This window comes from Lemur catta, chromosome 6, assembly GCF_020740605.2.
Source record: "Lemur catta isolate mLemCat1 chromosome 6, mLemCat1.pri, whole genome shotgun sequence".
Taxonomy (NCBI): Eukaryota; Metazoa; Chordata; class Mammalia; order Primates; family Lemuridae; genus Lemur; species Lemur catta.
This window is the reverse complement of record NC_059133.1, coordinates 76084952-76110217: the sequence shown is the minus strand read 5'-3', so window position 1 is coordinate 76110217 and position 25266 is coordinate 76084952. Positions and strand designations below refer to the sequence as shown.

The 25266-nt window shown below is 34.5% G+C and overlaps 1 protein-coding gene across 6 annotated transcripts in view; it reads right to left on the bottom strand.

The window, feature by feature from the left end:
* INTS13 (integrator complex subunit 13) overlaps window positions 1-25240 on the bottom strand; it is a 30369-nt gene extending 5129 nt beyond the window's left edge. The window contains exons 1-15 of one of the 6 annotated variants that reach the window (XM_045554162.1): window positions 24695-25240; window positions 23454-23689; window positions 21449-21523; window positions 13123-13325; window positions 12653-12733; window positions 10641-10731; window positions 9205-9333; window positions 9053-9076; window positions 7586-7670; window positions 5085-5174; window positions 4793-4900; window positions 3496-3674; window positions 2225-2395; window positions 1438-1592; window positions 915-1145 (exon numbers count right to left, since the gene is read on the bottom strand). In XM_045554162.1, coding sequence (XP_045410118.1) covers window positions 915-1145; window positions 1438-1592; window positions 2225-2395; window positions 3496-3674; window positions 4793-4900; window positions 5085-5174; window positions 7586-7670; window positions 9053-9076; window positions 9205-9333; window positions 10641-10731; window positions 12653-12733; window positions 13123-13325; window positions 21449-21523; window positions 23454-23678 — 1847 coding nt within the window. In that variant the 5' untranslated portion in view covers window positions 23679-23689; window positions 24695-25240. The remainder of the gene's footprint in view (window positions 1-914; window positions 1146-1437; window positions 1593-2224; window positions 2396-3495; window positions 3675-4792; window positions 4901-5084; window positions 5175-7585; window positions 7671-9052; window positions 9077-9204; window positions 9334-10640; window positions 10732-12652; window positions 12734-13122; window positions 13326-21448; window positions 21524-23453; window positions 23690-24694) is intronic. The other 5 variants (XM_045554163.1, XM_045554164.1, XM_045554167.1 and 2 more) reach the window with 5 other exon arrangements.
* Window positions 25241-25266: the final 26 nt, after the last annotated feature.

Sequence of the window (25266 nt, the reverse complement as noted above, 5' to 3'; positions counted from 1 at the left end):
TAGCAAGGAGGCAGAAGATACAGCCAGTTGTTATGTCATGATATTTTTATTTATAAGCCTTTATTACTTTTTATGTTTTTTTAGGTTTAACCTTGACATCATTATATAAAACACAAACTAAGGGAAAAGAGTATACTATTGAGGAACATTTTCAGAATTAGGACTGCATGCTCTTCCTCTGTGCTTCCAAGGCTATTCTGTGCCTATTTTTACAACAGCACCTTCCACACTTTACTGCAAGCACTGACTTACTTGCCTGTCTCTACCATACCACTGGATGTTCTTTCAGGGCAGGAATCTTGTGTCAAATGTCTGGCATATCATAGGCATTCAATAAATATTTACTGGCCAGGCAAGGTGGCTCACACCTATAATCCTAGCACTCTGGAAGGCTGAAGTGGGAGGATGGCTCCTGACCTTAAAAAACAGAAAAATTAGCACGGTGCAGTGGTGCGCACCTGTAGTCTCAGCTACTCAGGAGGCTGAGGCAGGATTGCTTGAACCTGGGAGTTTGAGGTTGCAGTGAGCTATGACGATGCCACTGCACTCTAGGCAGGGCAACAGAGTGAGACTGTCTCAAAAAAAAAAAAAAAAATTATGCAACAAAGGAATAAAGTTATGTCTTTGAAATGCTTAACACATAAAGCACATACTGATAACAAACATCATGCATTATGATTTTTCAGAAGTTAACTAGGAAAAACTAACACTGTTTTTGCCCCAACAGTAAAAAAAACTCATACCTTTTTAAGGCCAAAAAAGATTTTCTAGATTTTAAGAATAAAATTAGTTATAAAATGAATAAACATGTATTAAATGAACTATTTCGTGAGGTTTGAATGTTTAAATGTGCTACACGCAGAATGTGATATGCCAAAAGGCACTGTGGTACTGTATCAATGCCAAGAAGTCACCTCTCTGAGTCTTGCCAAGATTTTTCCTGTTCGTAATCTTTCACTGCTTTTTCTGACTTGTCCTCTTTGTCCTCCCTCTTTCTTCCTCGTTTCTTTCGTTCTTCTTCTTCTGGAGGTTTGCTCCTACATGCCATCAGACATTCCAAGACTCTTTGATGTTTCTCTGAATTGTTGATATGGGCTCTGACGAGAGTTTCTAATTCATTCCACATTATACGGTATTGTTCATCTCTGAGTAAAGATTTAGAAATATGCTTTAAATAACATTGAAGTGTCACTTGCTACTGGTAAAGTAAAAGGAAGTAATTAAACATGGGACTTCTTTCCTCTTACTCAATAGTTAATGGTGAAATTCTAAGTTACAATATATTCATCTCTATTATTCTGTATTATTTCATCTTGAACATGGGTATTTATATATACATGCCCTCAGATATAATATACATATGGAGTAAGTTACCTTAAGAAACAATATGTATCAAGTAAATATCATATATGAAGAAAGTAAGGGGGAAAAAACTACCTTTTAGGGCCCTTTCCTCTTGTACCAACTGTGGAAATAGGTAGAGGATCATTTTTTCTTTCCATATCAACTAAGTTGTATATTGTTTTTTGACAGTTTAACACATCTTCTTCCGTCAAAGCTTCTTTCACAATAACACTGGCTAGTGGAACTACCTGTTAGTTTTTTTAAAATGAGAAAAGAAAGTCTGTCTTAAAACATAATTATCAAAAACATCTTAATATTTTGAAACTAAGAAAACACATCTAGGCAGAAGTTAATTTTAAAACTGGTTTTATTTAGTTAGTTAGTTTAATTTTTTAATTTTTTTGAGACAGGGTCTCATTCTGTTGCCTGGGTTAAAGTGCAGTGGCATCACCATAACTCACTGTAACCTGAAATTCCTGGGCTCAAGCGATCCTTCTGCCTCAGCCTCCCAAGTAATTGAGACTACAGGTATGGACCACTATACTCAGCTAGTTTTTTTTTTTTGGTAGAGACGGGGGTCTCACTATGTTGCCCAGGCTGGTCCTAAACTTCTGGCCTCAAGGGATCCTCCTGCCTCAGCTTCCCAAAGTGCTAGGATTATAAGTGTGAACCACTGTGCCCAGCTTAAAACTGATTTTAAAGATTTCCATAGTGAAGGAATGTCTATCACTTCAATTTTTAATTACTAATTCTTTCGCTTCAGCAAATTTGTATTTCATTCTTTGCTTGAGAAGTGGTATAAATAACAATTTTTCTAATTTGTTTCTATAAAGAATATACAACTAATCCAGAACAAAATCGGAAACTATGTAACACTTACCGCTTGCATGTTGAAAATGGTGGTTTGTGAAATAATCATAGGCCAGTAACGGGTGTGTTTCTCTAATTGATCTTTTGCTCGTTCCAAAGGGATCTCAAGACTTCCATCGATTTTATATCTGGGGTCTAGAAAAGGAGTTAATCTGTTTTCCCTCATAAATTCACCAAAATCCTAATGATAACCAAATAAGATAAAATTAGAAACTATTTCTAATGTTTCAGTATGGTTTACATGTACTAGTCTGTCTCCCTGATGTCTTCTGTCCTGTGATACACAACAAAGTATTTTCTTCAACAGTTCCTGCCTACCCCACTACTTTTTCATCCTTCTTTTTGAACTTGAAACCTATCAGCCTCAAACATAAATGCATTCATGGTATGTTCCCCTTTTTAAAAACCAAGGAACACTCATTTTTTTTTTCAATCTTAAAATTTAACTCTTTTCTGTGATATACAGATAATCACATTAGAAAACCAATTTGTTTAGTTAAAAACTACCCTGACATAACATCAAAATGTTAACAGTGGTTATCTCTGAATGACGTAAATTATAGGTAATTTACAGATTTTTTTGTTTTTTTTTCCTTAGATGTCTATATTCTCTAAATGTTTACAAGGAATACTGATTAGCTTTTTCCATATTGAAAAAATTATGTTAAAAAAAAGAAAAGCCTAATTAAAAACAATTACTTACATTATGTAACACTTTGTGGTTTGGTTTACAAAGTATATTTGTATATATAAATCACATTTAATTTTCACAACCACCCCAAAAAGTAGACAGCTATGAAATACCAAATATGAAAGAAGGGAAGGAGAATGGAAAATTAAAATTAGAACAACAGAATTTCTACCAAATAGACACAATTTCCTTATATGTTCCTCCCAATAACATAAAAGTTTGTTATTTCAAAATAGCAGCAATTTGAGTATTCAAATGTTTCTGCTTGCCATTTAAGTTACTAGAGATTAAGTTCTACCTAAAATATTAGTTCAGATCAATTTTCATTCTTTCCTATAATTCCAGTGTGTCACTGCAATTCAGAGACTTCTCAGTATATACTGAATACATAATAAGGAAGATTACATAGTGATAAATAGACCTCTTGAGCAAGTATTGCAGAAAATTCACCTAATTAAAATAATAATAAATGATCAACTTCTTCCAAATCTCTTTTTTTCACAGATCTTAGCATATAACAGGTACTCAATAACTACTTGCTGAATAATGACAGACTCAAAACATAAAATTTATAGATATTAGAGTCTTACTGTAATCCGGTAGTCTGTAACTCTTCCTCCACATCCTTCACTAATTGAAGGTGGATCTTCTAGAATGGATCGAGAGCTGCTAAGGACATGCAAAAATATCTCTCCTCCATGGCTACTAAGCATATGACTAATGACTTTGGAACCTGATTTTCGTGGTTGTTCCAATAAAACAGAACGACCTGTCAAAAGCAAGATTATACTATCAGTAATGAAATTCAGACGGGCTCCTATGTATTCCCTTAAGATTTATGTCTAGATTTTTTCAATTTATTTATTGACCCTCATTTTTAACTAGCATTCCTAATTTAGTATATGTACTTTTCAATTCCTAAAAATCTAAATTCGAGCCTTAACTTTGTCTTAGTTACTCCAAGCTTACATAGTTATACAGACAGTTTTCCAAATCAAGTATAGTAGTCTCTGGTATAGTATGTCTGGTCATATGGTTCATTCAAGTACGTGTTCATATAAAAGTTTTCTGCTGTACATCACGAAGAAAAGTGAGACAACTGCTGGATAACCCTCAGGTTATCAATGCTATAAAACATTTGGAGAGCAGGCACAGTCTTTATTCACTTTCATAATATTAATACTTTCTCATCAGCCCTGTAATCTTAACTACTTTCTATTCCACATGCCCAAACATTGTTTAATCTGAATTTCACAAAGTCTGATGACCAAACTGTGCTTAACATGATAGTGAAATTAACTCCATGGTCAAGACTGAATGACTTATTAAAACAATGGTTCCAAAATCTAACTGATCATAAGAATTACCAGAGAAACTTTAAAAATTCAGATTTAGTAGAATGCAATACAATAATTTAGACTGGTAAAAAATTTTCACATAGGAAACCACACATTAAGGTCAATATGTAAGAATCATACAATATAATATTGAAAACATATTGTTTATGACAAAGCTCTAGTGTTCAAACAGAAACAGGTCCCATGTTTTGTAATTTAAAATTCAGTGGGCCAAGATAAATGGTCTATATTATTTTAACTTCCAAAAAAAATCAATTTAGACTCTAAAGGTCAACATTTTTAGGTAAAAATACTTAAAATATATTAAATAAAACTTACTTAGATGCAATAGTCTGGAAGCCAGCTTTAAAGTCACCTTATGTGTAAACCTTAGTAAAATTGTTAAAGGCTATTTCCAATTACATAAGTTTAAAAGTTTTGGCAAATACACGGCTAGACCATATTGATGAAAATAGTTTTCCAGAGTTCATATTCTCACTAATGATTTCACTTGTAATAACTTCAGTCCAAATAATTAAACGAAAGTTACCATTTAGAAGAAAATTAGTAAGGCAGGAGGAAGGTCTACTATTTACATCTACAGGTGAAATTCGATAAGCTCCAGTACAATAGTGTAATTCTGAAATAGAAGAAAACACTGATTTGAAAGAATATAAAGAAATAGTCCCACAATTAAAAGAAAAATAAAATACTTGTTGACTGAGACCCCAAAACAATGAAAAACAAAAATTCAAAAATAAATTAATTAACCGATCCCTATGTGATACTTTAAGAACCTTTTGATTTATTCTTTTCTCTTTTAATTATTTTTAAATACCTACCAATGTTATTTGTCCTTGGTGTGCACCACTTTAGTGTTATTGTTTCTTTAAATGGGCCTTCTCTACTGCTGCCACCTAAGTGGGTATCACCTGCAAAAATACATCAGAGACATTACACATTGTACACATGTACTGAAGTATCACACTGGACCCCATAAATATGTACAATTATCATGTGGCAATTAAAATTGTAATACAAGCAAAAAAAAAAAAGTAATAATAGGGCAAGCTGAGGATGGAGTAATGAGAACTCTGTACCATCTTCACAATTTTTCTGTAAATCTGAAATTATTCTAAAATTAAAAGTTCATTTAAAAACAACAAAATATATCTGAGAAACATTAACATTAATAAATAGATCACAAACTTCAAATTGTTTGCCCTAAGAATTTAAACTCTGTAAGAGAAAATACGTTTAAGAGAACATCTTTTTTATAAAGTCTCCAAGAAAAATGCCAAAATAGAGTATGGATGTAACTCTGATTAAAATAAATGTTATTTTTCTCCAATTTCCTCATTAATCAATCATTTAGGTCTGCGATCCCCAACCCCTGGGCTGTGGACCCGTACAGGTCCTTGGCCTGTTAGGAACTGGGCCACACAGCAGGAGGTGGGCAGCGGCTGAGGTAGCGAAGAAGCTTCATCTGTATTTACAGCCACTCCCCATCGCTCCCATCACCAAATAGGCTCCACCTTCTGTCAGATCAGAGGCATTAGATTCTCATAGGAGCGCATTCAAGGGATCTGGGATCTGCACTCCTTATGAGAATCAGATGCCTGATAATCTGAAGTGGAGCTGAGGTGGTGATGCTAGCACAGGGGAGTGGCTGCAAATACAGATTATCATTAGGAGACAGGTCAGACTGCACAATAAATGGACTGTACTTGAATCATCCCCAAACCATCCCCCTACCCTCTCCCCCTGAAAATTGTCTTCCGTGAAACTGGTTCCTGGTGCCAAAAAGGTTGGGGACCACTGATTTAGGTCATTGTGCTTAAAGTAAGTAGCAAAAATTTTTTAAATTTCAAGCATCTACAACTGCTCCCCCCTGCCCACACCATTAAATGATAAAATAACATAGTTAAGTACTCAGAGAAAGGTTATGAAATCTAAAATCTACAACTAATTATACTGAACCCCAATTGAGTTTATTTAGAAGAAACATTTACTGGGAAGTAAATATATAAGAAGACATTGGCCGGGCATGGTGGCTCACGCCTGTAATCCTAGCACTCTGGGAGGCCAAGGCGTGTGGATCGCTCGAGGTCAGGAGTTCGAGACCAGCCTGAGCAAGAGCGAGATCCCGTCTCTACTAAAAATAGAAAAATTATCTGGCCAACTAAAAAAAAAAAATATATATATATATGCATATGTGTGTGTGTGTGTGTGTATATATATATATATATATATATATATATATGTATATATATATATATATATATATATAAAAAATTAGCCGGGCATGGTGGCACATGCCTGTAGTCCCAGCTACTCAGGAGGCTGAGGCAAAAGGATTGCTTGAGCCCAGCAGTTTGAGGTTGCTGTGAGCTAGGCTGATGCCATGGCACTCTAGCCTGGGCAAAAGAGTCAAACTCTGTCTCAAAAAAAAAAAAAAGAAAGAAAGAAAGACACGGCTATCTTTCTCAGTGTTTGTTCCATTAGCCTAGTCTTTCCAAGAATCCCAAAGAACACTAACTTCATGGCCATTATTAGGTGATACTGACAGATAAGTTTAAAAAGGAATGAACTAAAGTCAATCAAATTTATCTAATGAAGAACTCAGGGCTGTTACAGTAGTGCCCCCCTTATTCACTGTTTCATTTTCCGTGGTTTCAGTCACCTGCAGTCAACCACGGTCTAAAATATTAAATGGAAAATTCCAGAAATAAACAATTTATAAGTTTTAAATTGTGTGCTGTTCTGAGTAGCATGATGAAATCTCATGCTGTCTTACACTGTCCCACCTGGGACATGAGTCATTCCTTTTTTTGGCATAACCATGCTGTACACACTACCCTCCCATTACTCTCCCATTAGTAGCCTTCTTGGTTATCATATCAACTGTCGCAGCACTGCAGTGCTTCTGTTCAAGGTCAATAGCAGCCTAATGCTACATCATAATGCCTACGTTGTTCACCTCACTTCATCTTATCACATAGGCATTTTATCATCTCGTATTATCACAAGAAGAAGGGTAAGTACAAATACAATATTTTGAAAGAGACAAAAAAATTCATATAACTTTTATTATATTGTTATAATTGTCCTATTTTATTATTATTGTTAATATTCTACTGTGCCTAAATTATAAATTAAACTTTGTCATAGGTATGTATGTATAAGAAAAAACATAGTATATATAGTATAGAGTTCATTACCATCTGAGGTTTCAGTCAACCACTGAGGTCTTAGAATGTTTTCCCCAAGAATAAGGGGGGACTACTGTAATATGCTTTCATATGTTAGATCTTACAAAGTAATACTTTCAAATGTTTCTTACCACTTTTCAGGAAATCTACATGTGCATCTTTGTGATGAAGTAGCTCCACATCATAATTGGCAGATGTATTGGCATGTTGTTCTTCCTTGAAGCAAAATTTAAAACATCTAAAATAACTTGGTTTTGCTTTCAAAATAATGAAATTATTAATTATTCATTTTGAGTTTTGCTTAAAATGAGGTCAAATACATTCAAAAATAATTAGATAAAACAGTGGGATAATCTATTTAAAGATGCAATAGTTTTCCACAGCAATATGAACTCTATTTAAAAACTACTGGCAATATATAGATAACAAAATATTTAATAATTTTCTTCCATCATGTCAGAATTAATATAGATGACTAATCTATAAATTTTGGATTTTTTTTTACTTCAAATGCATTGTCTTGTCAATACTTTTTATACGCAAATATAATACAATTGAAATAATTTACATAAATTGAAGTGACATAGTTGTTAAAAAGAACTAGCATCTTTAAATACCTACAGTGAAATAGCAAACACCAATTGTATAAAATAGCAAATACAAACTAATAAACAAGTTTAGCAACTTGTTTTTGCTAAATAGTAAATAGGAATTTCAACAGTATCTATTTATCAAAAAAGACAAAGATTGAAGAGTCACACCAGTAGCACACAAATATGGTCAAATTTAATAAGCAAGGTATTTGTCACCCTCAGAGTATTTTTCTTATACCATATAAAATTATATATATTAAAGTATACTTATTATGTTATTTTACTTGTTAATTGGATCTGCATCCAAAAGGTTCTATGGGGTAAGCCTAAACTTGCTAGTGAAGAACCAGCCAATAGTATTAAGAAGAAATTAATAGTGACAGCATTATATTTCTCATGCAATTTAGTGTTCATGATGTAATGGCAAAAAACTGAAACTGGACTGTAAGAAAGCCAAGGTGAATTTTTAGATATAGTTGCTACTTTATAGTTTTGGACATAATCAATACAATTAAATTCAATTCCACTCAGTAAAAACTAATTTAAAGCTTACTATGGGCCAAGTATTGTGCTATCCCTTAGACAACTTAATGATAATACAAGGAAAATGAAAAGCTAGCAATAGACTCCTAAGAAAATCCATCAGTAAAATCATAGGACTCACACCTACAGTTTTTCAGCTACAGAGTAATAAACTAATTTAGAACTATGAGCCATTTTTCCCTAGTTAGACCTATTAGCTATAAACACCTTTACAGTGGGTGGGCAAGAACAAAAATATAGAAAATAAAAGATCTACTAGAATACGCAACATAAGTAAAATCTAGTAACACAGCTGTCAGGAAAAGAATCACAGAAAAATAATTTAAAATAGAGATTATATTTTGATGGAAATGAGAACACAATTAAGTAAGAAAAAGCTCATATAACACATTCTTATGAGAAAGAAAAAATACAGCATTTTGTTCTGTGATCCTTTCTTGTTGATTTTCAGTATTTACTGACCTGGTCAAAGACACTGAATGTGGGCTAGCAAAACAGAAAATATGGTATGGGGAGAAAAAGTAAAGGTTCAATTAAAATAAATAATACACATCAAACAAATATTTTAAAAGCAAAGCAGAGCTTTCAAAACAGTGGGAAAAAGAACTACCTACCTTCATTGGAATATTTGTAATAGTAGTTGAAGCCAAGTCGAAATGTTGCTGTACTAAAATATTCAGTTTGGTAGCAAGATGTCGTCCTGCACGAACACTATGAACTTCGCTGGTTAAAACTGGGGACAACTGCAGAAAAGTATGCAAAAAAATAACCCACAAAATATTAACTCATTGTAACCTATTGCTAAATATTTTACTACAATCCATAAAAAGTAAGTATTTTTATTTTTTAGAATTTGGAAAAAATAAAAAAGTTCACAAATAAACCATGATGATTATTTTAGCAATAAATGTTCATACATTCATAACGTATGTATTAATCAAAGTTTACTATATGCCAGAAACTGTGAGTCACTGGAGAATACAATATATACAAAATATATGCAGTATACGTTTTTATAATTTTGACTTCTATTCATCTATATGTAAAATGGATTTGAAATAGCCCACAGAAATACCACAGAAAAAATAATTCATTTTTTGGAGAGGTCAAAACCCTGCAGATAAAAATGAAAGAAAGAATGTGGAAATCACCACAAACATCTCATTTCATCAACAATAAATAAGGCAGCCAAGAGTTACAAGATGACACAAAATTTTACTCATTCTAGGACAATAACATTTATTATAAATAATTTTTTTTCATTATCACAAAGTAAAACCAACATACTGCCACATTTTCAAAGGAGGAAGAAAAAAGTTTATTAAAAAGGGGCTTATACAGGAAACTATCTAAAAACACAATGATAGTGATAACGACTTAAAAAGACCACTTAACTATAAAAATTCAGAGACTAAAGTAACACTTGACATGTTTATATTAAATAATGCAAAATGAAAAACCAGAACATAAGAACATATACATTTAATGTAACTATGTAAATACATATGTCTATATTTCTAAACACACATCACGGATAGAGAATATTGTGATGTGAATCCATTCAACAATCAACAGAACCATCTTTTCCTTTAAAATTGTTCCAATTTATTTAAAAAGTAAAACCAAGGTTGGAAAGTAAGTTTTCCTCTCTCTTAATGTACAAAACTAATTTCTTTATTATTGGAGTGTATTTTTGTTAAAGAATATATTGCTTTTCTAAGGAAAGAAATTTTTATAGAATAAAAAGTCATTAAAGTAACTGAAATTCATGAAGGTAATTAAAATTTTAGGAACAATACAAACTGTATATGGTGTTGAAACACATTTTATTTAAATAAACAAGTGTCAACACGCAAGTAAAACAGAAAACACTTTACAATCTACAATTATAACATAAAGAACCAACTTAAATGTTTTGCCATACAAGTTTGCTTTGAAACTCTAAATATTTTCATGGCAGAAAATATTGGCAATGTGATCATTTTAATGCTAACCTTTATCAGTATTTATTATTAATAACTCACAATGACCTCTTTATTTGTACATTTACCTCTTTTTTAGGTCGATCAGAAACAAGGCTGTCTTCACCAACTGGGTAGGTATGGATCAAGACCAACTCACATTTTTGAATCTGCATGAGACTTAAAGAGAAACTTTTCACTCAAAATATTAGAATACATAGTATGTAAAGAATTCAGACAGGTAAACTATTAACACTTTAATATGCTAAAACAGTGTATTGCTATAATCAGATATTACTGTTAACACAAAAGTATTAGAAAGTATATATAATTACTATACTTATGTAAACTTTTAATGAGTACATTAATTTAATTCAAATGCAAAAATAAATTTTCTGTATTTGAACGATAAAGGGAAAATTCTTATAATTAAGTATAATTTCCAACAGATAACTGCCACAGAGAAAATGAATATATTGTGTATTAATTCTAATATTTTTTAATGACAAAATCTAACCATTACCTATAATTGGTTATTCCAAGAATACAGGATTGGTAATACTAAACATTTCTCCCAACTTTTTGTTTTGAAATTTCCAAACCTACAGAAAAGTTGAAAGAAAAGTACTATTCAATGAACACCCATATATCCTTCACCTAGATTCACTGTTGGCAGCATTTGCTTCTCTATATACTATATCTAAATAGATGTATATTCTTTTTCTTCAATTAAACTGAGAGTAAGCTGCAGAGGGCATGACACTTACTCCTAAATACTTTAGCATTCTTCTTCTAGTGAGAATAATTCTACTTATAATAATGCCATTACCCCACCTAAGAAAATTAATAATTGCTCAGTCTAAAAGAATTTGCATTGAAATTGTCCCAAACATATCTTTACTAGCTGTGACATAGTAAGAATTATACATATTGGTCTCTACCCCTAGTTCCTGGCACAGAGCTCCTAAAACTCATGTAATTTCCTGAGTGATAAGGGTGCTAGGAGCATCTTTTGCTCTAATATTTGATCTCTGACCCCAGTTCTTGACACACCCCTCCTAAATCCCTTGGAATTCCCTGGGTGATATGAGCATCTTTTGCTCTAATGAGGCAACTCTTGGTGGGATCCTGGACAGCTCCTGGATGGGGGCTGGTCACCTGAAAGACCAGGTAATGATCAGAAGATTGAGAACTTTCAGCCCCACTCTCTCATCCTCCAGGAAGGGGAGAGCAGCTGGAGACTGAGTTAATAATTAATCATGTCTACATGAAGCCTCCATAAATACCCTAAAGTTTGGGGCTTGGAGAGCTTCTGGATTGGTAAACACACTCACATCCTGGGAGGGCAGCATACCCCAACTCCATAGGAACAGAAGCTACTATGCTTGGGATCCTTTCAAGACTTCACCCTATATACCTCTTCATCTGGCTGTTCATCTGTACCCTTTATCAAATCAGTAAACTTGAGTTCTGTGAGCCATCATGGCAAATTATTAAACATAAGCAGGGGGTCATGGAACACCCAATTTACAGCCAAGTCGGACGGAAGTATGAGTAAACTGGGGACCTGCTATTTGAGCTTGGTGTCGGAAGCAGGGTGCAGTCTTCTGGGACTGAGCCCTTAACTTGTGGGGCCTGCACTAACTCCAAGAAGTGTCAAAATTGAATTGTAAGACACCCAGTTGGTATCCGGAGAGTTGGAGAATTGGTTAGTGCAGGGAAAAAATCCCACACATTTGGTCACACATAAGTACTGGTATGAGTATAGAGGGGAAAAAAGTGTTTTCCTTTGCAATAGCTTTTTTTCTTTTTAAAAAATTCACACAGTGCACTTAGTTGTTTAGATTTGGTACATTATAAATTTATGTATAATTTTCTCCCTCTGATCACCTTTCCTATGGGGAAAAATAAAATTCTAAAGTGAAAGGAAAAAAGGGAAAAAGTTTCTGATCAAACATACATTTTTTTGACTAATTTGTTGAGTTAGTAGAGAATTCAAGGGAATGTTACCAATCACTTTAAAATTATTGGAAATAATTATAATGAAATACATATAACTATGAAATTGAACATATTTATTTCACTTATGAATTATACTCACTGATCTGAATTTGCAGCAAGCTTGTTATGCTCATGAATTGTTTCCTGGACACAGTCTTCAAGCATTCGCACATGACTATCACTGTGACATAAAAAAGATATAGCAAACTCAAAGGAATAAATAATAAGAGAAAAAATTAAAAACACTATTCAGTTGTATTGTTATCAACATTTAAAATTACTCAATAAGGACTGTTTTTAGTACGTTCATTCTTAACACCAAACAACTAGCTGAAAAACTAGTGAGGAAAAAAAGTCAGATTGAACTATATGACAACAATCTACACAGTTTTCACTCAGATGAGCCTTTATTCTAGAGCTGGATAAGAAAAGGCAAAAAAAAAAAAAAAAACAGAAAGGACACCTGCAATATGCTTAAATGTTAATACACTGTCCCTATTTTTTTCAATAAAAACTGCAATAGGACATTAAAATTCCCTCATTGAAGAACTACTATGATTAACATCTCACCTTTTTGCATTAGTAATGCAGATTATTCGTCCTCTATTTCCAACGCGTTCTGCATTCTCCATGAGCAGAGTACGAGCCTCATGTTGGTATTCGGTAATTTTGCAGAGGGTTTCCACTGCTGCAACGAGACCATGAAGAATACTGCAGCACTCTGGATCTGCCCGAGGATTAGGAGGTCCAACAGCAGCTAATGCTGCCATTAGCTAAGTAAAAGGGAAAACAATTATGTCGACAAGAGTACATGCAAGACAGACAAAAAACATGACAAGAAAAGAAACCTACAGACCAATGTATTTTATATATGGACATAAACATCCTTAAAACGCTAGCAAACAGGCCAGGCGCGGTGGCTCACGCCTGTAATCCTAGCACTCTAGGAGGCCAAGGCGGGTGGATCGCTCGAGGTCAGGAGTTCGAGACCAGCCTGAGCAAGAGTGCGATCCCGTCTCTACTAAAAATAGAAAGAAATTATCTGGCCAACTAAAATATGTATATAGAAAAAATTGGCCGGGCATGGTGGCGCATGCCTGTAGTCCCAGCTACTCGGGTGGGTGGCTGAGGCAGTAGGATCGCCTGAGCCCAGGAATTAGAGGTTGCTGTGAGCTAGGCTGACACCACAGCACTCACTCTAGCACGGGCAACAGAGCGAGACTCTGTCTCAAAAAAAAAAAAAAAAAAAATGCTAGCAAACAAAATACAGCAACATACAAAAAAGAATTATACACCATAATCAAGTAGGATTTATCCCAGGAATGCAAAATTGATTTAATATCCAAAAATCAATTATTGTAATATATCAACAAAATAAATAAAAATCACATAACCGTCTCCATAAACACAGAAATAGCATTTGCATTTGACAAAATCTAAGACCCTTTCATGATAGGAAAAAAAAGGAAAAAAAACACTCAATAAATTAGGAACAGCAGGGAACTTCCTCAAGCAGATAAAGGGCATCTATGAAAAACCCACAGATAACATCATACTTAATTGTGAAAGACTGGATGCATTCCGTCATAAAAAACAAAACAAAAATGTCCACTCTCACCACTTCAATGCAAAAGTGTACTGGAGATTCTAGCCAGGGCAATTAGGAAAGAAAAAGAAATACACGGAATCTAAATTGGAAAGGAAGAGGTAAAACTATTTCTATGGTGCAGATGACATGATCTATACAGAATATCTTAAAGAATTCACTAAAAAACTATTAGAACTAATAAATAAGTTCAGCAAAATTGCGGGATACAAGATCAAGCCATAAAAACCAACTGTATTCCTATATACTTGCAATGAGCAATCTAAAAATGAAATTTTAAAAAAATCCCATTTACAATAGCATCAAAAAGAATAAAATACTAGGAATAAATTTAATGAAAGAAATGCAAGATTTATACTCTGAAAACTACAAAGCATTGTTGAAAGAAATTAAAGATCTACATAAATGGAAAAATGTCCCATGTTCATGGATTGGGAGACTTAACATTGTTAAGATGGCAATATTACCCAAATTGATCTATAGATTCACTGTAATTCCTATCATAATCTCAGCTGACTTCTTTGTAGAAATTGACAAGCTGATTCTAAAATTCATATGGAATTGCAAGGATCCCAGAACTGGCAAAACAATCTTGAAAAAGAATAAAGTAAGAGGACTCATCCTTTGTTTTCAAAACTTACTATAAAACAATGTTAAATCAAGATAGTGTGGTATTGGCACAAGGTTAGACATATAGATAAATGGAATAGAACTGAGAGTCCAGAAATAAAACCATGGTCATGGTCTATGGTCAACTAATTTTTGACAAGGGTGTCAAGGCCATTCAATGGAGAAAAAAATGGCCTTTTTAACAAACAAATAGTACAGGGACAACTGGATAGCCAAACACAAAAATATAACTGTATCTCACATTATATACAAAAATAAACTCGAAATGAATCAAAGATCTAAATGTAAGAGCTTAAACTGTTAAAACTCTTAGAAGAAAATGTAGGGCTAAATCTTTGTGACCTTTGATTTAGCAAAGGATTCTTAACTATGACACCAAAAGCATGAGCAACAAAATAAAAAGTAGATAATTTGGACTTAATCAAAATGAAAAGAATTTTGTGCTTTAAAGGATATCATTAAGAAAGCAAAAACAAAACCCACAGTATGCGAGAAAATACATGGAAATCATATATTTGACAAGCGACTTGTATTCAGAATAAAGAACTCTTACACCTCAATAATAAAAAGACAACCCAATTTAAAAATGGGCAAAGGACCTGAGTAGACATTTCTCCAATGAAGATATAAAAATGGCCAATAAGCACATGATAAAATGTTCAACATCATTCATCATTAGGGAAATACAAATAGAAAACACAGTAAGATAACACTACACTCACTTGGATAACTACAATTTAAAAATCTGATAATAACAAATGTTAAGGAGGATATGAAGAAATAGGAACCCTCATTCGCTGCTGGTGGGAATGTAAAATGGTGAGGCCACTTTGCAGTTTGGTAGTTTCTCAAAATGTTAAATACAAGTCAATAAATTACCAAGCAATTCCACTTCCAAAAGAAGTGAAAACACACGTCCACACAAAAATTTGTACACGAATGTTTACAGCAGCATTTTTCCTAATAGCCAAAAAGCAGAAACAATCCAAATGCCCATCAACTGACAAATGGATAAACAAAATATAGTATATACATGCAATGGAATATTATTCACCCATAAAAAGGAACAAAATACTGATATATATCACAACATGGATGAACCTTGAAAACACTGAGAATGCTTAAGTCATGGCGCATATTATATGATGTCATTCATATGAAATGTCCAGAACAGGGAAAGCTATATTGATTAATGGTTGCTTATGGCTGGGGAGTATGGGAAAATAGGGGGAGTGAGAGCTTACGCTATGGTGTTTTTCTCAAAGGTGATAAAATGTTCTAAAATTGACCATGGTGATTATTGCACATATCTGGGCATATATTAGAAAGTACTGAATTGTATACTCTGAACGGGTGACTTGTATGATATGTGAATTATATCTCAATAAAGTTGTTTTTAAAAAAGAGTATGTGCAACTACTTTTATTTTTTTTCTGCTTTTTTTTTTTGGCAGCATGCATATCCTGAACAGCAACTACTTCTTCAACATACCATAACCTCATGTTATTTTTGGCACATACTTTCCAATTCCACATATGTTCAAGGAAGAATTAAGAAGATATATAAAATTTTCATGGAATATTCCAAGAGAATACTTTTATTAACATAAAGTTTATAAATCTATCTAAGATTTTGAATATCTATGAGATGCAATATTACAGGAGAATTAATATCTCAAAACAAAACATTCAAAAGATTTATAAAATGTCAAAGTAAAACATGATGAGCAATATATTCCTAGCCTACTGATATTCCTACATGATTTTCAAAAAAAAATCTGATACATTTTCCTTTAAATAAAGCAAACAAAAACAATGCAAATTCAAAGACAGAATTTCCCATTAATGCTTAAATAGAAAATTTAAATTTTTTAAAAATAAGGAAAAAATCCTGTTATCCAGCATGATTAGAAGAGATGCTCTTTTTAAAATAGCTTAAAACTTTATAAACTTTCTAGCATATACTGTTAAGTGAAAAAACCAAGATGTAGAACTATGCATAGAATTTGTGACCCCCTGTGTAAAAAAAGGAGAAAATATTAAAATTTTATTTGCTTATATTAACATATACATGAAGATACTCTGACAGGACCCATAAAAAACTAATAGTGGTGGAAGGAAAAACAGTGATGTGCAGGTAAACTGGTTCTCAATAAAAAACCAAAAGCATTGGTTTGTCAATTTCTATGGCTAAGTACTCCCACCATGGCCAATGTCAAGCTATACATGTGGTACCACTGAATGCGAAGTTGGTAAGAGATGCCCAAACTCAGCTCTCCTAAACTGGTATGAACACATTCTAGCATACCACTAATTGGGACAGGGGATGAAAAGTGGGAAACTTGTCAAGGTACACCTTTTACTTACATAAAAACACATATTTGTATGTATGTGTATGCTATATGTATACATGTATGTATAAATGTAAAAATTTATTTTTAAACTACGAATATTGCCTATTCATAAAAAGTGATCAAAAGAGAAAGAAAAATACTATTTCTAAACCACTTTATAAAGTCTCTAGTACATAGGAGAAGCTCAATAAAAATAACTTCTTAGGAGAGGAGTGTTGTGGTCCTGGAGAAAGCAGCAGGAAAAAAAACCTTAACTTTTAGAGTCAGATTGACATGGATTGAAATGTTGGTTCTGCTTATTAGCTGTGTGACCCTGCTCAATCTCTTCTGGCCCTTCTCCTAAACTAAAAATCAAAATAATAACAGGACCTGTCCCATATTAGTGTGTGACATTTTCAAACTTAAAGTTTGAAATTAAAATTTTTTAAAAAATTTAAAAAAATGAAATAAATTTAGCCAACGAAAACAAGACCAAAACTTCTGAAGTCTGACAATTTTTTGTATAGGGTAGAGTTACGTGCTGTAACAGAAAAGGCCTTGAACCTGTCTATATAAGTCAAACCACCTCCACCCATTGTGGGCCTCAGTTCTTTTACCTGCGAGGAAGGAGTTGAAGCAAAGGATGACTAAGATCCTTCCAGCCCAATTATTCTGCAATCAGTCTACTTCACCTGTTACTTTTAATTACCCACAGTAACTAGGGAAAGGTGTGACATGGATAACCAAAGCTAAACATTAAATCTGTTAATACAGATGAGACTATACATAATTTATATAAAATGTCAATTCCTTTTATGTCTTCTTGAACACCAGTGATTTGCTATACAGTTGCCTTCACAACTGGAGTTGCCCCCTGTTCACAATTTAAAAGTGATGAATGGGATATAACGGGCCTTCACTTTCAGAAGAGAGAGAGAAATAGCAATTCTTTTCTGATCAGCATACCTATCAATGCACACCTTTACTGCACTGCAGACCACAGAGGTGCAATAAAGAAGATCTATACAAATTTGTACTTATTTTTATTCATACACCACTAGAAAGGCTTCAAGCTTCTTTCACGGTGCCTCTTGAAAAAGGTATAAGCTTCTTATACAGTATAGTTGCTTCTTGAACAACTCAGGTTTGAACTGCACAGGTCCATTTATTCACGAATTTTTTTCAACCAAACTTGGTCGAGAATACAATATGCAGGGACTGACTTTTATGTATATGAGGGTTCTGCAGGACCAACTGCAGGACATGAGTACCCGCAGATTTTGCTATCTGTGGGTAATCCTAGAACCAATCCCCTGCAGATACCAAGGGACGACTGTATTTCAAAGAGACAGTACAGAGGTAATGTATGGAATTCTAAAAATTATTTTTTCAAGTAATGGAAGAATATTAAGAACATTCTGGAGTGACGTAAGTATAAAACCAAGCCAATAAAAGCCTATCCTTTGAGCAAATTACCTGAAAAGAACTAAAAGTTTGTTATGTTTAGATATTATAAAGCTAATCACAAACATTTCAACACCAAACACTACAATGAACACATTTTCTTTAAAACTGTTCCATTTAAAACTCACCTTGGGTAGGATTATTTCCACTGCAGAGCATCCATTCACAGAAAAATTATAACATGAACTAATTCAAATAATGTGTTCAAACATTCCACTAATGCCTGTCTCCCATGTTGTTCATCAGTGAAGAACCTAGTGGACTGAAGTTTTCTATTCCACTAAATAATGGCAAAGAACATACGCTACCAGAAACTCAAAATCCTTAGATAAAAAACATTAACAAAACATAAACGTAATGGACTGAGCAGAAGTTTATTTTTGCTCCCTCTACTGAAACTAGAGTGAAGGAATTTAATTTTTAAAAACCTCAAACCAAAAGAAAAAAAAGCATAAACCCAGAAACTTGAAGAGAATGGAAGAGGAGGCAACGGCAAACAAGAGAAATGTCAACAAGAATGTATAAAAATAGATGAAGGAGTGGGATGAATTTAACAGGACTGAATAAGCTGAAATTAAAGTGTCTACAGGGGAAAAAAGGCAAGATGATATGCCCTGCAGAATCCAGCAGAAGTTCAAGAACTGGAGGCACCAAGGACCACACAAGCCAGGGGTGAGGCAAGATACTGAAAACCACGAATAGACTGAAGTCAGTTTAAGGAGCAACTTGACTCCCAGATCTTACTCACACCCTACCTATGTAAGTGACTATCTCTCCCTGACTCCCACAGACACAGAATCACATTCCTTGGAGGAAATGAACAGAAAGGTACCAACACCAAGCACGGACACCACAAAGCACAGCAGAGAGTAAGGGTAAGATATCAAATCAGTACTGACCAACAGAATTTTCTGTGATGATGGAAATGTTCTCTATCTGTGCTCTCCAATACAACAGCCACTACCTACATATGGCTTACTAAGCACCTGAAACATGGCTCGTGCTACAGAGGAACTGAATTTTTAATTTTATTTAATTTTAATTAATTTAAATTTAAATAGCCACATGCCCCTACTAGCTACTACATTAGACAGCAAAATACAAATACAGAAAGATTAAATATAACCTGAGAAGTCTACCTAGTGAATGGTAGAACCTATCTCCCCTCCCCTGCCTCCCAGACGGCTGACAACCACGTTTATAGCATACAGGCAGAGGAGTGAAAGATGTGCTCTGGAGACCCTGAACAGTCCCAGAGAGATGATCTGGCAACTCTGACATTTGGAGGTTCCCCAGTGAAAACAATTGTCTTAAACCACAGTGAAATCCAGAGCAGTACTGATCCCACAACATACAGATTTTCTAATCTGCCATTTAGTGCCTTGCTTTTAAATAAGTCTGCATAGCTAAATATCAGTATGCATCTAAGAAAAGCCTCAATAGGAAAAGAACTCTGAGAACATGAAGAACAAAGGAAAACTTCAAATTATTTATAGTTAATATCCTTACGTATAAAAACTTACACCCACAGAACAAGAAAAGGATATGACAAAAATGGACATAATTAGTGAATAAGTAAAACTTCCTGGAAATTAAAAATACAATCAAATAAGTAGTTCCATATAAGGGTTAAAAGGCTCAAAAGAGTAGAACAAGGAGATGAACAGTGAGAAAAAGAATAAGGAATTTAACCCAGGAGGTCCAATATCCCACCAACAAGTATTCCAGAAAGACACAGAACACAGAGACACCAACAACATCAAAGAAACAATATAGGGAAATTTTCCTGAACTGAAGAATATGAGGCTTAGCACAATGAATGAGAAAACATCAACATCAAGGCATATCATTGACAAATTTCACAACATGAAGGGTAAAAGAAAAGATTCTAAAAGCTTTCAGAGAAATAATTATGAAGAAAAATGATAACTGGACCTCTTAACAACACTGGATGGTATATGACAGTGGTGTACATAATGTCTCAAAATTTTGAGGAAAAGTTATTTCCAACGTGGAATGTCTATACCAAAAGCATCAATAAAGGGCAGGGAAACTTTCGGGAATTCTGGAGGCTATACTCTACCAAAACAAAAGATTACATAATGAAAAAAAAGAAAAAAAATGAGATCTGAAAATATAGAGAGTGGAGGATGACAGCAGGGAAGTGGGCCTAGAAAGCAGCAGCCGGTTCAACTGCAGCTGAAGACTGTGCTCTAGAAGTTCTTCGGGGTGAAAAAAAATCAAACTGCTACATTATCTAATGCATTTATAATAAAAATATTGAGCAGTTTTGTAGAGACAGGAGGAAAAGCAGAAACAGATATTCAGAAAACTAAGAAATGAAGGAAAAAAGGTAATGATAAATTTTAGTAATAAACAAAGTTATATTAATACAAGGAAATAATCACATATACTACTTGCTTAGCTATGTACTTTATGTAGACATTATAATGCAAACATGGAATTCTGAACTAACCCAAAATTCTGATACAACACTATTGAGAAAATAAGGAAAGGAGGCAGGCATAGAGGCATGGGTGAAGAGGGAAATATAAAAGAGGTAAATCCTCATTGACAATGATAAATAAATAGGTAACGTTTAAATTGAGAATTCAAGAAATAAGAGTAAGAACATGCTATTTAGAAACATAGAAGTAAACACCACACCAGCCAAAGAGTTGAAAAGTTTGCTTGGTGGGAGTAGTGAAAGACTGGAATGGAGATAGCTGTTTTTAATATTACTTGGATTTTAAAACTATATGCAAATACTACAGTGATAAAAAAAAATTTTAACCATTTTTTAAAAAGCATTACCACATTTAGATAATTTTCAAAAATGGACACATGTCAAAATCTAACCATACCTCCTGCAAATTTTGGTCTTCTTGAGTCCAAGAATTTAAAACATGTGCTCCAGAGTCACTCACAATGAAATTCACCTAACAGATTTCAAAGAAACAATTAGTATTCAACTCTAATTTCACTCAATCACTGTACTTTAAAATAATATGAAATGTCTAACACTGGTTTGATTCATTCATTCATTTCATAGTTATAGAATACCTAGTATATGCCAGGTGCTATTCTTGGCACTGGGGATATGGGAATACAGTGATGAATAAAACAGTTCTGTCACTCACAATGTGGGGAAGTCGGGGTGGGAAGTGTAGTAAGGCAAAAGGGCACTGCAGGGAGAATACAAACAAATGAACAAGATAATTTCAGAGAGTGATAAATGCTATGAAAACTAAGCTGGATACTACTTTAGATTGGGTGGTCAGAAAAGGGCTCTCAATAGAAGTAGCAACTGAGGGGAATCTAAAAAAACTAAAAGAAACTAGCCAGCATAAAAGTCAGGGATAGAGAATTCCAGGTACAGCAAACATGAAATGCAAAGGCCTCTAAGTGGGTACCCTCAAAAGGCAGGCAGAGGGGTAGGAGATGAACTCAAAGAAATAGGCAGCAGCCATACCATATACGACACTGAATACCAAAACAATGGATTTGGACTTTATGTCTTAAAATGCAAATTAAAAAATAATATGAGGTAAGATGATAATGATGACAAAAACATATTAGAAAATATACCAAATCATGATGATGATCTTATTCATTTTTGGGAGGAGAGTGAGATTTGTTACCCTTGAACAGTATGATCTAACCTATGATCTTTTTTCCTACATATCCATGAAATACTAGTTTTCCTTCCCCAAGGAAAAAGTCTGATAATTGGTCTTCTCTCCTAAACCTTATCTGACAAAAAAATATTTTATTAACCACTTTAAATTATCTCTTTGAAATCTTACAACAACAAAGAAGGTGTTATGCTTACATGGGAAGAAACTAAGGCTTGGAGAGAATAGGAAATATGATCAAAGTCACACCAGTGGTAGCTAAAGATGTCAGGATCTGTACGAAAGCCTCTGCCTTAAATCACTCCCATTACATATTTTTTACTCTACATATGATGCATAAAATTTTTAAGAAAGACTTAATTTTAATTTCAAATATATCTAAATGTATAATATTGAACTCTCCATGTTCATCTTCACTGTTACTGCCCTACCTTTGCCAGTCAAAGAATTAGCTAAGTTTCATTCTAGGTGCTCCAAGTGAGACAGAAAGCAAATCATCCACTTAGGGCTAACCAAATGACTTTCCCAAAATAAGACATTTAAGATACTGAAACATAACTTTAACTGAATTGCTATTAATCATCAATTTCTCTCTTATTGGTAAATAATTTCCACTTAGCATTCTTAAAAGCATTTCTTTCTAATATGGCCATATTCTATAGCAGTTTAGTATATATTCACCAAAACTGCAAGCAGCCAGCCTAATTAGGTTCAAATTTTGGTTCTGCCTCTAACTAGCTATGTGACTTAGGACAAGTTTCTTCTCTTTACCTCAGTTTCCACATCTGCAACATGGCAGTAATAAACAAGACAGATATTTAGCTGGTACATACCAGCATAATTTGACGAATTGCTTACAGCCAACATTTCTTCTGCTTGGGCTGCCAACAGTTCTCCACGGTCAGCCCATGTTCCATGCTTTTATATACTTTGAATACTTCCCCAATAATTATGGAACCTAGCTCATATGACTATTCTGAGAATTAAAGGAGTTAATAAATAAGAAGCACTTTGGAACATGCCTGACACATGTAAGTGCTCAATAATTGTTAGCTGTTATTATTGGCCCCAATTAAATACTCATAATATATTAATCCCAAAAGGGAGTTCCATGTACATTTTTAAGTAGCAAACAGTTATAAGTCTAACCTATAGTAAATTCTTATATAAAAATTGTATTTATGCAGTTAAGTACATCCCCACAATCATGATTTTGTTTATACTTCACACTCACCAGCTTTTTGAAAGGAAATATATCATACATTATTCTACAATATTCCATGGAAGATTCTACTGAGCAAGTCCACAATGATTTAGAGATAGGGGCCAAAGGAATGATTCCTTGGGTTCTATTCTTCACCAGCATATCAAACTCGACATGCTGTCTGCATGATTCTGCCATGTAAGGGCAGTGATCCACAACAAATACTGTTTTATGAGATTCAGAAAAAATCTTCATTTTGTTTTAACCTGTAAGGGGAAAAATATATTAGCCAAATGTTTATATACAACATCTAATATCTCAAATTATTTCTAATTTTCTCAAGAAGATTGTCTTTTCCTCAAGATTTGGTAGGGAACACGAATAATGTGTTCAAAGAAATCTGTCCGACAAACACAAGATTTAATGGGGTCATGACCAGAAAGCAACTGTTAAATTCAAGGAATGAACTACACACCGTATTAGGGTGTCACTCTACCAGGTACAGGCAAATTATAGTCCATACATATTTTCTTGCTTTTTGAATGTACTTAAAACTGTTACAAGAAAACATTTGTACATACATTATATTTGATTCCCTTATATACACGAAACATAATAAATGGTAAATACACTCCAAATACACTTTTGATGATTCCTGCTAATTGACATCAAACACATATAAAGCCCCCAAGCCAGCACTTTTGGGCTTTCCTCCATGAAAAACGTTTCAAGACTTTTGAAAACGGGGGATGGGGGTGGGGGAATTAACAGGAAGAAGTGACGGCGAAAGGAAAGGCCAATACATGATAAACATCTAAGATAACTGCATGTCGGGTTCTTGCATTAGGATAAAGACCCCAAATTCACTCTCCCTCTTAGCTTTTGAAACACCACAGTAATTTACCACGTAGACCAGAAAAATTTAGTTGCTACCACCACACTGGTGCGGAAGACGAACTTTTAAAACTTTTTCGTACAAAAACAGAGCATATGGAACTCCCTTGCTTTGCTAATAAAATCTTATACTGAACAGACAATCCACATTCGAAAAGCACATGGTAAGCAGAGCTAAAGTGTTCATCAAAACGAACTGACTTTTTACGATCCAGCTATTTTCATCTGCTGCTTTCAAACGCATCTCCCCTTCATGCAAAACTCTCTTTGAGAAACCTTCTAGAGTCTAGAATCTAGACGTACTTTGCTGGAAGGTGGGGGGGTGGAAAGTACAAGGTGAGTGGAAAGGGAAGACCTCAGGATCGAGGTTCGCTTACTTTCGTGCCTGGTCCTGCAGTGAAAACGAACAGAGGCTATGAACCACAGACTCTCTGGAAAAGGCTGCTGGCTGGGTAGGGAGAGTCAGCGCACAGTCAGGAGTGTCTGGTAGCACAGACTGGGGACTGTGCTTTCCCCACTCATCTCATAGCTCACCGGTCCATCCCAGACTTCCTAAATGCAGGAGCGCGCGCGTGCGCGTACACGCACTCACATACTCGGGCTTGCGCGTGCGCAAGACACGCTTCGGCAGCCCCGCCAAGCTTCCCTTCCCCCTCAGAGGGCCAGACGCCCAAGTCGCCGAACAGGAAGAGGGCGGAGCCAAGGAGGATAAAAATGCCTCCACCCCTTGAGGTTTTCTATCCGCTAATTTTCCCAATCACCCATTGGGAAGAATGACCTGGGCAACTTAAAAGCCTCCCCAACAGCGAAGTACCAACCACAGCGCCGGCTAAACCAGCTACGGCCTCCTAAGCGTAGGGCCCACCCACCCGCTCTCCCCTTCTCGGTCTCTCCACCCAGGCCGGTTTCCTTCGGAAAAACTCGCGAGACTTTGCGAGAGGCCGAGCCA